The sequence below is a fragment of the Chlorocebus sabaeus genome, chromosome 10, assembly GCF_047675955.1.
Source record: "Chlorocebus sabaeus isolate Y175 chromosome 10, mChlSab1.0.hap1, whole genome shotgun sequence".
NCBI lineage: Eukaryota > Metazoa > Chordata > Mammalia > Primates > Cercopithecidae > Chlorocebus > Chlorocebus sabaeus.
Window position 1 is genome coordinate 64,533,520 of NC_132913.1, and position 15,744 is coordinate 64,549,263.

A 15,744-nucleotide genomic window follows, 5' to 3' on the forward strand; every position below is an offset into this window, starting at 1 on the left:
GATCATGAGGGCAGGAGTTCCAGACCATCCTGGCTAACACGATGAAACTCCTTCTCCACTAAAAATACAAAAAATTAGTCGGGCGTGGTGGCGTGTGCCTGTAGTCCCAGCTACTCGGGAGGCTGAGGCAGGAGAATGGTGTGAACCTGGGAGGCGGAGCTTGCAGTGAGCCGAGATCGCGCCACTGCACTCCAGCCTGGGTGACAGAGCGAGACCCTGTCTCAAAAAAAAAAAAGAAAAAAAAAAGGAGGGATTTTTTTCAAGAAATGGAATGATGATAATGATCATAGCCACCGTTTGCTGAAGGTATGCCATGTGCTATTTCCTGTGCCCAGTTCACTTAGTTAATTCTAGGAAGATGATGTCACAGTAACATCAATCTAAAGATGATGAAACGGAAGCACACCCTATTGTAAAATCTAATTACATAACCTCTCTTTGCCTCAGTTCTTCATCTATAAAACAGGGAGAATGCTCCTCACCTCACAGGGTGTAGTAAGGATTGCGAAGGGCAGAAGAGTTTGTCAGAGCACTTTGTACCGTGCCCAGTGTTGCAGAGTCCAACAGACACAGCTGTTGTTAACAGCATTGCTAGACATCCACATCTGTCTGCTTGGAGTTCACAGGAAAAGCTCACAGGAGAGAAAAGAGAGGAAATTGTTTTTTCTTTTCTTGGGCAAATATTGCTAATCATTGTAATTGGAAGTCAAGGATCAGACTGTTAGAATTTACTGAAAACAGTAAATCAATCTTAGAGAAGGGCAAAAAGAGAGAAACTCTCTGTGCCACCTTAAGGAAGAAAGGAAACCATTCTTTAAGCAAAATGGCAACTTCTGGCTAGTTTTTCCTCTCCTTTCATCCATGACCACACTGGTGGATGAGTTTCTGTTAAAGCACAGGAACAGCAGAGCATGCAAGCTTGAGCACAACCCAATTCCCTCCTTAAAAAAGGAGGCTCCAAGAAGTTCTTTTTACATGTTTAGCAAGGATACAATTTAGAGTTACAGTGACAGATTCTCAATATGTGTGCTGATGCCAAACCAACTAAGCCATCACAACAATGCTCAGACCTACACCTTGTCAGGAGCCTGCTCACATCTCCCTGCCTCCAACCTGTCCATCTTCCAATTTACCCGCCACAATAACTTCCTATCCACATCCAGTTTACGTGTCTTGCCCTTTCCAGAACCTTCTTCCATGGTTTCCAGATGCCCTGTACAAACTTGAAACAGTGCACATGAGCACTGAAGACCCTCCATGGCAACCCCCAAGTTAGCCTTGTCACCCCCACTGGCCCAATATTCTGTCATAGTCCAGCTCATACCTGCACCATTGCTTGGGCTTCCAGCTGAAGCCTGAACCAAACAAAATCTACCGGCTTAAAAGAAAAGTCTAGTTAAAATGCGAGTTCCTCCAGGATATCCTCTCTGAGCACCCCAGTTAGAAGTCACATTTTCTTATCTGCACTGTCACAGCCTTGTCATGTATCACAGACTAGTTTATATAAAATATCAAGTTCCTAGAGGCAGTTAATGGACTTAACCTCACAATGACTGAGCAACTATTAAGTAAGCACCAGGCATGGCGCTAGACATTAGAACTACACAAAAGATTAAAATACAGTCTTTACTTAGAAGAACTCATATCCAAAGCAGAGGAGACAGAGAGGAGCAATTTGAAAAACAAATGTCCCTCAAGGGGGATACATGCTGCATTATCTTGGAAGATTAAAACAGCTTCATGCCCTGAAAGTTTCCTAGGGTGTATATATACCTAATAAATATTTGTGGAATGAGTAAGTGTGTATTATTTAGACTCACAATTCAGTATTTTCATTGTCTACCTAAGATATATGGGGTTAGAGTTCAAATTACTTAAGTAACAAAGATACCATGTTTTATATCATATATGACCCAACTACTAGTCATAGAAAAACTATTTAACATCATTCCCATTAACAATACTTCTAAATTATTTCTAGATATGCTACTGGAAATAAAGTATGATATCTTAAGAACTATTAACACACACCCCTTCAAATAAACAATAAAATAGATTGTAAGAGAACAAATGTGATAATATCTTCAAATATCCTTTAAAGAATTTTACAGTGTGGACAATATAGCAATCAATTGATTAACTGCTGATTAAGTGAATTTCCTTAGTGGACTCTAGTTACTGCCCTCAGGCTGATGGTCAGAAAAAGGATGAGAAGTGGGCAAACCTACTTTCCCCCCTTTACTCTCTTACCTCAGTATTCAGACTTCTTCCAAAAGTGCCTAGCAGAAAAGGTGGTTAAACCCCAGAGAGATATGGCATACATGATTTTAACTTTATCTCTCTGAAAATTAATAACAATGTTTAGTTTATCCTTTTGTTACCAATTCCTTGCAGTCGTAGGTCTGAGAAATGGCAAACTTCAGCAGTAACAATTACCATATCAAATGTTGCTCTGCGTGAAGGAATCTGGACAAGCCACTCTACCTGAGTAAATAAAATATACCCAGAATCTACCTTTGTGGCGCTTTCATTATATTCCATGACCTCTGTCTCATCACCTGCTTCAGGTGAGGATAAAAGGTATAAACAGGCTGCCACCTGGGGAGATGGCAGGCTTCCCTACCAAAAACAAGGAAGTAATATTCTGAGATTTCCTAAGAACAAGCAGCAAAGTCCTGGCTTCAAATGGTCCCTAGAAGTCCATGCACCACCATGGTTCCACTGGGGCGGGTGTATCACCCAGGAGCATTAGGAATTGTATGGAGGTGAGGTGGGGTTCTTTCTGCTTGTCACAACGATCCTGTAAGGTGGAACAGGCCTCCGCTCCAAAGAGAAGTCCAGCCCATGCGTCAACCGTGCCCCCACTGGTCCACATGGAATGAGCTCCTTGAGTAGCAGCACTGTCCTGTCAATCTTTATAAAGGAGTCCCTCATCCTTTAGCAGCTGACAGAATGTCTATAGGTCATCAAACAAAGCAAAAAGAAAGATGAGAGGGAACGAGTAAAACAAGCAGAGAATAGGGATTATGGACAGTCAAAATCCCAGTTCTGCTACCTGCAAGCAGTGTGGTCCTAGCCAAATGACTTAACGTCTTTGAAAATGTTCATTTCTTTTCCCCTTTCTTCCCCATAATATTGCCAGTTCTGTCTGTATTCAGATGACTCCTAACTCCAAAGGCTGGTTCTTCTCACACCATAGGAAGTGAGCTGGTAACATGAATCAAGATGAAAGACTAATTGTTTCCTCAGTCTCCATTATTGCACAATTTACAGCACAATTGTACTGTTATCAAGTGAACTTTGGAAACCTGTAGCACAGAGTAAGAGCTGCGTGCTCCCAGGGCCCCAGACTTCCAAGAGTCCTGCAGGGGCAGAAGGGAGGGAGACGAATGAGTTTCTATCTAAGCGAGTCATGTCTACCCGCATCTCTCTGAGGAAGAAAGACTTTACTTTTCAGGATCAATAAGATATGAGGTTCCCCCAACTTTTCTTAAGATGCATTCCCCCTCCTTCCTGATCCTCCCACCAAGGGGTGGCCCCTGGATCACAATTTGGAAGTCACTACCCTAAGGATTTCACCAAACAGGCAGTGTGGTAAAGAAGTTTCTAACAGAGGGTGAAGTGCTGTTTCCGGAGGATAAGATACAACCTGCACCACAGGATGATTACCATCCTTGGTCCTGGTCTCTGCTTGGGAACCAGCAGGAGAAGAACATGTGGGTTGGTGAGTGGGGGCACTGCAGCTGACACAAAGTAAACCAGCCCTGTTCCAGGCCATTAGGGTTGGTTTTTCTTTTTTCTATTGAGGCAGGATCTTACTCTGTTGCCTAGGCTACAGTACAGTGGCATGATCATGGCTCACTGCACGTTCAAACTCCTGGGCTCAAGCCACCTTAGCCTCCCAAGCAGCTACAACTGCAGGTGTGCACCACCAGACCCGGCTAATTTTTTAATTTTTTGAGGAGACAGTGTCTCAATATGCTGCCCAGGCTCATCTCAAACTCCTGGTCTCTAATGATCCTCCCACCTCGACTTCCCAAAGTGTTGGGATTACAGGTGTGAGCCACCACACCTGGCCTAGGGTTGTTTTTTCTATGTATATTCTCTATGTCTCATTGAGAATCATCAAGAATAAAAATAACTTGAAAAATTGGCAAGTTTTCCTATTGCAAGTAAAAAACGCTCATTTTCCTTAAAAAATGAGTTTTTTACTTGCAAGAGGAAGTCACTACCAGCACTTTTAATGGTTAAAATTTTTTTTTTCTTTTTGTGAAATATTCATGGTTCTTCAATACTCTCTAGATGCAACAGCAAGGCTCCCTGGCCCCAGTACTGCAAAACAAACAAACAAACAAAAAGTACAGGTCCTTAGTTAGCCCTCAAGCACCTGAAGGTATAATATTCCATCATGCATCATACCTCTGTGCCTGTCACCTTCACAAAAGGCAACAAACAACTATAATCATTCTTCCCTCTATTCTAGTCCCTTAGGCAAGGAATAGATTGGGTTTTACATCCATGTGCAGTATTATAATTTTATGCGGAAGCAGAACAGACAAGAGATTGTCAGGTCTGAAATAAAGCAAAATTCTATACACTTTATCAGTGGGCCTGCTACATACACAGTCAATACTGTCCTCATATTAAGGTCATTTCTTTCATACAGACGTTGAAGGTACTAATCTACTCGGAATGTCCGCCACATTCCTGCAAAATAAATAAATAAATAAATAAGGAAAGGACATTGAATGAGAAAATTCAGGAAGTGGATGCTGCATACAGCTTAAATCTTAACTGAAGTCCTTCTGTTTTGAGGTACATGAATCACATTATGTACATCATTCAATACGAAACTCCTAAGAACAAGTAAAATAACAGGATACCATTTTCTAAATCTTAAAGCAACAAACTACTGATGATTAGAATTAGAAAAGCATGCTTCCAGAAAGGTGACAAATACACCTCCCCCCTCCCAAAGGGGCAATGGTCAAAGACAAGACTGGAATTGGGCCTTGAGAGCTCTGCCTGGCAACCTTGGCTGTGGAGGCCACAGTGGACAGTTACCCACTCTCTTGTGGGCCTGTTTGCACCATCTGTGGGCTGGGTGTATAGGGCTGGGGCTAAGCCAGCTTCAGAAGCCCCCAACCACCATACCATCAAGTCTCTCAAGTGGGAACGCTGCGCTGTGGCACGGACACCCACACACAATTTGGCAACAGTTTGGAAGTTAGCCCCAGTTTCCAAATACGTCAACCCAAAAGCCATTCAGGTGAACATAAGTGGGAGTCACTACAAAGTGGGACTTTATCAGGCAGATACAGAGAACCAAAAAATGAAGTTGCTAAAAGTTGCTGTAGAGATTTAAGTCTTTGTTTTTAATGGAGGAAGATAATGAGGCCCAGGAACACGGATTCCTAGAGTAAGACGGTGTTCCATCCTGGCCTGCAGGATGTCCAACACCTATCCCAAGCTTCTGAGCATTCTGTCCTCACTGGCTTCTCTCAGTGCTATTTCCAAATAACCTAGATTGCAAGTTATCACAGGCCACATTCCTGAAAAAACACGGAACAATCCTACTGACCCACTTCAGAGAAGCCCTTTCATAACAAAGTTACCCAAATCTTCTGGAGGGGTTTAATGAGCTCAGGTTATATATACTAAGTGAGTTTCAAACACTCGCCAGGCACCTTGAAACACAGTTCCTGAATGTAGGTGTTAAATGTAAGGCTGTGAAGGGCAGTGATCAAAGACAAAAGCACTTGCTTTCATGATTTAAATAAGACATCCTAACCAGTTTTCTAAATCACTATATACTTCAATGGGTACCAAGCATTGAGGTAGGTCTCCTAGGGCAGGGGTCCCCACCTGCTGGCTACAGACGGGTCAGTGGCCTGTTAGGAACCAGGCCGCAGAGCAGGAGGTGAGTTGTAGGCCAGCATTCCCACCTGAGCTCCACCTCCTGTCAGATTAGCAGCAGCAGATTATCAGAGAAGCCCGAACCCTGTTGTGAACTGAGCATGCAAGGGATGTAGGTTGCTGGCTCCTTAGGAGAATCTAATGCCTGATAATCTGAGGTGGAACAGTTTCATCCTGAAACCGTCCTCTACCTCCTTTTATGGAAAAACTGTCTTTCACAAAACCTGTCCCTGGTGCTAAAAACACTGCGGACTGCTGCCCTAGGGCACTGGCTCTCAAACCTGACTGCTCATTGGACTCCCCTCAGAACCTTAAAAAAATAGTGATGCCTGGGCCCCACCCCCAGAGATTTTGATCTCATGAGGGATATGGCCTGGGCATTAGTTTTTAAAATACTGATGGTGAGTCTAATATACAACAGCTTGAGAACCACTGCCGCAAGAAACAAACGGAAATATAAAAAGTGGAAACAACTCAAATGATCATCAACTGGATAAATAAAATGTGGTATAGCCATATAATGGAATAGTATGCAGCCATAAAAAGGAATGATGCTATTGATACAAGTTGCAACATTTTTAAACCTCGAAAACATACTATTGATACAAGTTGCAACATTTTTAAACCTTGAAAACATTGCTGTAAAAGAAACCAGCAGCAGAAGGATAAATATTGTATGATTACATTTACATGCCATTCCATTTACATCATACGTCTGGAATAGGCAAATTCACAGATAGAGAAAATAACTGAGTAGTTACCAGGGGCCAGGAGAGTTGAGAGGAAATGGGAAGTGACTGCTAATGGATATGGGGTTCCTTTTGAGGGTGTTGAAAATTGATTACAGCGATGGTTGCATAACCCTATGAATAAACCACTAAATTCATAGGGTTCATAGGGTTGCATAATCCTGAATTAGATTAAATGGGTGAACTGTATGGTATGTAAATTGTATCTTACTTTAAAATACATATATATCTATAAATGCTATGCACAGCTCTCAAGGAGCTATCTACTTAGAGAAAAAAAAAAAAGATAAATAAGTAAGACAAGTATCAAGAAAGATTTAAAATGCCATTAGAGAGGATCACCTAAGTAATACAGAAGGTAAAAACTATAAACTCAGAGGAGGCCTCAAAGCCAAAGTGATCCATATTTTTCTTTTCTTTTCTTTTCTTTTCTTTTTTTGAGACAGAGTCTCGCTCTGTTGCCCAGGCTGGAGTGCAGTGGCGCCATCTCGGCTCACTGCAAGCTCTGCCTCCCGGGTTCACGCTATTCTCCTGCCTCAGCCTCCTGAGTGGCTGTGACTACAGGTGCCCACCACCACGCCCGGCTAATTTTTTGTATTTTTAGTAGAGATGGGGTTTCACTGTGTTAGCCAAGATGGTCTCGATCTCCTGACCTCGTGATCCGCCCACCTCAGCCTCCCAAAGTGCTGGGATTACAGGTGTGAGTCACCGCACCAGGCCTATTTTTCTTTTCTTACTCATTTTTCTTCTCTGATTTGAAAAAGCAATAGAGTTCAGAGCTTGTCAGTGTACAACTGATAATACAGGCCCTAAAGTCTCAGTTCTAACCTTATTTGGAATGGCTACTTAGCATTGCCTTAGAATTTAAAAAATATATATATATTCAAAATATAGGCTGTTGATGGACTGTAATGACTCTCAAGAGTCAATTATCAACAGGGCCTTTGAAAGATGGACTTGGAGGCCAGGTACAGTGGCTCACGCCTATAATCCCAGCACTTTTGGAGGCCAAGGCAGGCGGATCATCTGAGGTCGGGAGTTCGAGACCAGCCTGGCCAACACAGTGAAACTTCATCTCTACTAAAAATATAAAAATTAACCCGGCGTGGTGGCGCACACTTGTAACCCCAGCTACTCGGGAGGCTGAGGCAGGAAAATCGCTTGAACTCGGGAGGCAGAGCTTGCAGTGAGCCGAGATTGTACCAATGCACTCTAGCCTAGGTGACCGAGTGAGACTCTGTCTCAAAAAAAAAAAAAAGAAAGACGAACTTGGTGCTGTAAGTCCAAGTCCTACTTAATGCCCTGAACTTGTCTTTACTAGTACCAACAGTTTGGGCCAAATAAACTTACATGCTCAAATACACAAAAAGACTTTTAAACACCAGGATTTGCAACACACAGGTATTACAGTACATATGCCATAAAAACGAATGATTAAAAGTATCTCCCCTACTCAAAGTTCTTCATATACTTAATAGTCATAGTTCAAAGTTATTATGGCAGAAGCTGACACATAGAAGGCTCAAACTTTAGGGAGCACAGGATGTTGTTTAACAGTCTTGTTTTCATGTCCGGGGTATAGTCTGGTATAAGAAAGCCATATATATTTCTCCAACAGTTTCTGAATGTTAATATTTAATATTATACACTTGAACATATTTTTGCTTTCATTTACAGAAAACATACCATTAGCAATTGAATAAATCTTGGCCTATACCTTAAAGCCCTTTTAATAAATGTTTGTTGGTGCTTATTTAAAAGCAGGTAGCAGTGAAATTTCAATAGCTCCTAGAAATTAAATGATCAAAAAATAAACTCTGTTCTCTATTTATGGCAAACTTATAATGAATAAACATTTCTACAGTCAGAGATGAAGACAAGCAGGTTAAAAATGACATCTAGTAAACTTGTCCTCCTCTACCCTGGTGTGCAACATATTTCAGTCAACTTTCAGAAAGTGGCTGGACCAAACACTTAAATGCCGTAAGGCTGACCTGGACTAACTTTTAGGCAAATCATTCATCAGATCCTATAAGTCCTGCAGCACACTTAATTCAGACACATAAGACAATAAGTCCAAAAACAACTTGTTTAACAATAAGGACTAAGAAAGTGTTTACTTTTGAGATGTACTATTCTCAAAGACCCAAGTTAGCTTCAACTAGATAAGACTTGAGCCCTTATGCTTGCTACAGTTCAAAAGTGCCAAAACATGAGATTAGGGTTGAATTTGCGCCATCAGGTTTCTGCTAGCTGTTTTCAACTCAAATTTTCCCCATTCTGCTCTTTCCTTCAACCTGGTTTAACCCTGTCCGTCACAGTCTTCACCATATTCTTACTACCAAACTTATTTTTGAGCACTACTTCAAAACAAAAAGCGCCAATGGAACAGAAGAAATGTACCAACTAGCAAGGCGAACAAAGTTAAAGACTCCAGTAGCAAAGAGATTTAATTAAGAACAAAGGGAAACAGTTCCTGAAAACTGTGAGGCAGAATCCTAGACATTGCCAAGACCCCAGGAATTTAAAAAACTTATTATATTAAGAAACAGGCTGGCACAGTGGTTCACACCTGTAATCCCAACACTTTGGGAGGCCGCGGCGGGTGGATCACCTGAGGTCAGGAGTTCGAGACCAGCCCAGCCTGGACAACATGGTGAAACCCCATCTCTACTAAAAATACAAAAAATTATCCGGGCGGTGGGTGCCTATAATCCCAGCTACTCTGGAGGCTGAAGCAGTAGAATCACTTGAACCCGGGAAGTGGAGGTTGCAGTGAGCCAAGATTAGGCCACTGCATTCCAGCCTGGGCAACAGAACAAGATTCCATCTCAAACAAAACAAAACAAAACAAAACAAAAAAACAGTCCTGCCTCTCTAAACTGAACCCACCGAGGCCTCTGTGTCTTCCTGAAAAGGACCACAGTGGGTAATCCCATTGATGGGTTGTATTCACTCTCCCAGCATTTAACAAGGTCCACCTCCCCCAGTCATACAGTGATTAAGTGTCTTGCTAAATGGAAAAGCTGCAAACATCAATCTTTTACATTCCAGCCTCTCCTTCCCCCAGAATAGGCAAATCTCAACTTACTCACCTTTTGAAGTGTGAGTTTTTCTTCCTATTTAAAGTTTAAGGAGTTTTGGTAGTCTGGAAGTGGTGATTAGGAGCCCCCTGGAGTCAAACCTGTTTGAATGCTACCTTGGCCACTCAATAGTTTGGTCACCTTAGCAGGTCTTGGCCTTTCTCTGTGCCTCTTTCCTAACCTAATGCCTGATCTAACTATTATCTCTGGTTTTCCCAACCTGGAAACCAGGGATAATACTATTTCCCGTGAGGTTACTGTAAAATTATGCATGTGAAGCAATTATGTTTGGACCCAGGGAAGTGCCCAGTAACTTATCTATTATTATCTTAGTGTCGAATTCTTCCTGCATACTGAAAAGATAACCCAGGTTCAAGGAACAGTTAAGGAGGAAATATTGACACAAAACCCCCTTTAAATGTCTTCAGTCAGGACAGAGGAAATTCCCAGAAAAAAAAAATGTACTTGTTGTGTTCCTTTTTTTCACGCAGCTTTGTTAAACATGATTTATCCTCAATAAAAACAAATCTTAAGAAAAATGATGCATTTGGCTTTCAACTTTTCCTGGTAATCCTAAAGACAGAGTCGGTTTTCCCCTTAACGTTGCTTATAACAACCCAGGGCAAGAAAGAAAGATTTCAAAATGGCCCAAGTTATTTTTAATGCGGAAAAGACTGATGTGAGTTATGCATTTATCCTCCTACATGCTGCTTCCACAACCTCTCAAGAGATTTTTCACATATCTAAAAAGTCAAGTTGGTCTTTGCTTAACATTCATTCAGGAGATGAGAGGCCTGTCCTATTTTTCTTTTGTTTGACTTAAACATAATCTCATCGGTCTATTTCAATATCAGCTTCATCCCTCATCCAGGAAAGTACTTTATCTCTCCAAGACACCCTTGAAAAGAGTAATGGATGTTCCTTCCACCTAATGGAGATACTGAATCTAAGGCTCTCCTTACTGCCCTGTTTATCAACACATCCTCTGCACAGAAGGTGAAAAACTACATCCTACTACTTCACACCTGGAGAGTCTTTTTGACAAAAGATCAAGAAAATGTTTGACTCTGCTCAAATCTTTATGGATGAAAACAATCTAATATGAATCATAAACGAAATCAATTCTAAATTTTCTTGCTCTTTTTCTCAGTTTTCAAATATGCAAATCGATATCTGATTACAAAAGTAGAAAAGCAGTTATTTTTATCAAACGTAATTGAAAAATACACACTTAATGCAGTACATATGTTTTATGCATTTTTGTATATGGAATGTTATATTACACAGCAAAGAAAGAAAAATTTAATAGAGGGTTGTAGACAATTCGGGAAATTAGAAAAACCAAAGTTCATTTGTATCATATATCCTTCGGTCAAACAAGCATTCCTATAGATAACTCTTGAACAGCAGCTATTGAATAAATCGTAAAGTACAATTTACTTCTTCCCTAGTTGGAACCAGAAGAATATAATCCCAATCAAGATTGGGGAAAAGTTCAAGACAACTTTAAAGGGGGAAAAAAAGGCACAATTAATACATTGTCTATAACTTAAAACTTTACAATAGATCTTTGGAATTAACCTAAGACTTTACATTTAACAGCATAAACGAATTTACCGTACATCAAGTACACGTTTCCTTGAATTCCAGTTTTTTTCCTAAAATTCATTTACAAAAGAAATTAGAAATATAAATATCTACTTTTAAAGTTTCTACAAAGGATGAGCTGAAACTTCTTTTCACTTTTATAACAATTTACAGAATTAGCATGTGTTTTGAAACGCAAGCGTTCCACTCTCTGCCCCTGCAGAAGAGGGTGGACATGTTAAGAAACTGAGGCAAATTCTCAACTGAAAAGGAAAAATATATAAAGTACTCAGGGGAGAAATAACAGCTGAAAGCAAAAAATTATTAACAAACTAAAAGTAATAGAAATTCTAATCTACACTCGCAACTCTTACCCTTGACAGCACAGAAGAGAATCTCCTGTCTTACACATTTTGGAATTGCAATTCTGAAACGCTAAATCCAAAGACAAAGCCGCTCTGGGGAAAATAACAATTGCGCAACAGATCAACAGCTCCAACTTGTCCCTTGGCCCTGGCGCGGCGAGGTTTGCACGCTATAAAGCAGGAAAGGGCCAACCGAGGGCTGCTGTGACGGCCAACAGACCGCTGTCACGGAGGCCAAAGCCACGCGCGCGGTGCGCGCCACCAGGGGGCACCGCGTCCGAACTAGACGCCCCGGGTGCCGCCGACTCCGGCCTCAGAGTCCGCTGCCCTCGCCCGCACTTTCCCGCGGCGTTGCGAGAGGCCAACTCCGGGTGCCCGGGTCGGAACCCCTCCCCGGCCGAGAAAGTGCGCGGGGCCCGGCTCAGCTGCCACACGTCGGGGCTTCTGGGCCCGCTGGGCACTTCAGGCGCTCCTCCCTCGTCCCGGGGTTGAGCTTTCAAGAAAGCTCAAGGCTGCCAGAGAGTGATCCGACAGATGGATGACTTCGCAAAGCAGCGCCCACAGACAGCCCAGCGGGGTGAGCGCGCCACAGCCCGCACACACGGAGGTCTTGGGGCGCAGCGAAGGGGCTCTGGGTCCCAGCCCGAAGGCGACCTCAGTTCCCCCGAGAGTGGCCCCGTGACTAGGCACATTTTTGCCGGCTCTGAGGCGGGGGAGCCGCGCAGCCCCGGAAGGGCCGGGCCGCGCCGGCTCAGACGGCCAGCGTCCGCCCCCTCTTGCCCCGCCGCCCGCCGGGCCACTCAAACTTAGGGGCTCCGAAGCCCAGCTCTGGGGACCGAGGACGCGGCTGGATTCGCCCACCACTGCCCACGCGCGCGGGCTCAGTCCCCAGACCTTCCCGCAACTTCCCACCCGTTCGTCCTCGGGCTCGTGGTCGGTCGGACCACCCGGCCGCGTCCCCGCTGCCCCTCCCCGCCCTGCCCCAGCGCAAGCGCGGCGGCTCCAGCCAGCGCTGCGGTCCTGGCTCTGGCCGGACGTGGAGGAAGCCGGCTGCGGCTATCCCTCCCGGGCCGCGGTTCCCTAGCTCCCCCGCCCCCGTCCCGGCACCACCGCAGGGCCCAGAGGGCCGAGGCAGCACCTGCTGGGACGGGAGTCCCGGCGGCGGCAGCTCCAAGTCCATCATGCTGAGCTGGGGACCGTGTGTTGGGGCTCCCCGACGGCGGCCCCGTTCCGGCTGCCAAGGCGCTGCGCGGACTGGGTGGCTCTGGTGGCGGCGGCGGCGTCGGTGGCTCCTCCAGGCTCCCCGGCACTCGCTGATCGGCGACACGCCGGCGGGCCCCTGCCCCGCTCCGCCTCCCGCCCCAGAAGGGCGGGGCAAGAGCCTGGGCCCTTCCTTCCCCCGCCGGCCGCGCGGGCTGAGCTTCCGAAAATCCCCCACCCGCGCCTGGGCTGACGCAAGAAGCTCGCGGTCCGGGGGCGGGAAGGGACTGCCAGCTGGGGTCCCAGCAGGCGGGGGATCGAGAGGAGGCCTCAGCGCCCCGGTGCCGGCGTTCAGTTGCCCTCCCCCGCAAATAAGGGCAGCGCTCTCGCCCGCGAGATAAAGAGTTATTTGCGAAGGTCGCTGGAGTTCGGACGCTTTGAAACAGTTTAAACAGTTGGAACAAACACACCCGGAGCCCCGGAAAGGCGTTGGTGTAGGAGCTGCGCCTCCCTGATTTGGAGTTATAGAACCTTGCCCTGCTTTTATCTCACTTTACCGCCCGAGAGTGGCGCCAGCCGGGGTGGGGGGCTAAAGGTTTGGACCCAGGCCGTGCCACTGCCAACTGCCCTCCCGCCCTTGCTCCCCTCCCGGGCTGGGGCCAGTGGGCCCTGCCCAGGGGAGATGTGGACAGCGCCGGGAGCTCGTGTTCGCAGTCACCCTGAACGCTCTCCTCTGAACTCCCACGTGTCTCCGTCAAGGGCAAACGGAGAAGTCCCTTTAGGTCGGAGAGTGGTCAGTATTGCCTACCCAGAGCTGGGAGAAAAACGGGAACCGCAAGAGAACCTCTTCCCACTAAAGCACAGCCACCACGCCACAGATGGCGCCCTTCAACAGTGTGTAATACCACAACATGCTATGATCTTTTAATCTTTACAAATTTCTTTTTCACGTACTCACAAAATAGTACAAATTTTAAAAAGTTACAAAAACGTTTGTATAGTATTGGCTCATTTTATAAAAACATGTGCCCAGAAAAAAATTGAAGGATAGTTACCAATATATTAAATGCTGTGGAATCAATGATTTTTATCTTTTTCCTTGCTACTTCCAAGTATGCTTTACATCTGCAATGCGTATGTGTTATGTCTTACATTAAAAACAATTATTTAAACATTAATTATTGCCCAGAGAAAACTTCAAGTATTTGAAACCAGGAATATTGTGAACTCTTATACGGGTTCAAAGAGGATAGATAAATGGTTTGGTTTTGTTTTTTTCTTTCCTCTTAGGGACGCATTTACAGTCTTTCTAACTCTTTAACAAGGCTGGTTTTCAGTTTCTACCTTCCTGGAATTATTCAAAACCAGGTGAAGTAGATAATACTGGCAGTGGTTTTACTATTTCATTCAAAAACCACACACACACACACCTCCCCCCACGACTATAGCGATCAACGCCCAAAAAACTGCAGAGCTTACTTTCTCTCTGTTGCATAATTTGACACTCCCAGGATTTATGTGTAAATTTGTATATTCAGATATTCCTTGAGATAAGTGAAGCCTACATTAATTACTTGTAATTGAAGCAAGCTTCTTCAATTCCTATTAATTCCTTTCAGCTGTTATGTGAAAACCCTGCAACATTATCTGCACAATGAAAACAAATTAGGAGAAATTGTTTGCAAAGGACCTCACATGAAAGATGCAGAGACATAATAATAAAATAACATTTCTGAGTCCAAGAGAAAGACAAGAGTAAATTGTTAACAATTCAAGTTACTTATTAAAATTACGACATCAGAGAAGGTAGACAATGAGCCTAGCAGGTAGGAGATACCAGAGTCATATGACATAGTTACTGCTCTAAAGGAGTTTATAATTTGGTGTTTCCTTGTTAAGCCACAAAATTTCCATTGAGTTTAGACTGAATGAAATAACCTTCACTTTTCCAATGCTGCAATTTGCTGAGAGTATGTTATTTCAGGCACCTGCAGAGTACATATTTTCAAAGGGAGGAGAGCAATATGATAAGAGTTTGAACATGTTTAAGAAAAACAAACAGTAAGGAAAAGCTGTTTGGCATTTGGTTTTGTCAAATAAAGGGAACCCCATTCTCAAGACCACACATGTCACGGAGGTGCCCAGTCTTGGCAGACTCTGGAATGTGATTGTCTTCATATGAAAGCCTGAGCCCTTGCTTTGCCCTCCAAACCTGCCTATTGTGTTAGGAGGGCACAGATACTGCATATTGAGAAGCTCCGGAGGAGCAAGAAAGAGCGAGAAAGAGGAGGTGCTGGTTTTTCTCTGCTGTCTTGCTGCCATGGGATCCTTTTTTGCTGCCAGGCTCTCCTAGCTACTATCTGGAAAAAATACCCTTCAATTGGTTTTGTGTTCTATTGACTCTTGTACCTTTTCATTGATGTCTGAATTATTTGCTGTATTTGGGAGGACAGCCCTCCCTACATGCTTCAGATGTGTCCATTGTAATACCTTACTCCAGATTTCTCATAAAAAATTAGTATCCTCAGCTGGGCGCGCTGGCTCACGCCTATAATCCCAGCACTTTGGGAGGCCGAGGCTGGCGGATCACGAGGTCGAGAGATCAAGACCATCCTGGCCAACATGGTGAAACCCTGTCTCTACTAAAAATACAAAAATTAACTGGGTGTGGTGGTGCGCGCCTGTAGTCCCAGCTACTCAAAGAGAGGCTGAGGCAGAAGAATTGCTTGAACCCAGGAGACAGAGGTTGCAGTGAGCCGAGATCACACCACTGCACTCCAGCCTGGTGACAGAGCGAGACTCCATCTAAAAAAAAAAAGGTATCAAGAAGTCTGGATAACGGTG

General features: G+C 44.2%; 1 protein-coding gene across 3 annotated transcripts in view; it reads right to left on the minus strand.

The window, feature by feature from the left end:
• NFE2L2 (NFE2 like bZIP transcription factor 2) overlaps nt 1-15,744 on the minus strand; it is a 152,108-nt gene that overhangs the window by 22,394 nt on the left and 113,970 nt on the right. Inside the window, exon 1 of one of the 3 annotated variants that reach the window (XM_007965441.3) lies at nt 12,839-13,054. The exons of 1 other annotated variant lie outside the window; for it this stretch is intronic. In XM_007965441.3, coding sequence (XP_007963632.1) covers nt 12,839-12,883 — 45 coding nt within the window. In that variant the 5' untranslated portion in view covers nt 12,884-13,054. Of the gene's footprint in view, nt 1-11,709; nt 12,440-12,838; nt 13,055-15,744 lie in introns of those variants that run through there. One more of the 3 variants, XM_007965442.3, reaches the window with a different exon arrangement.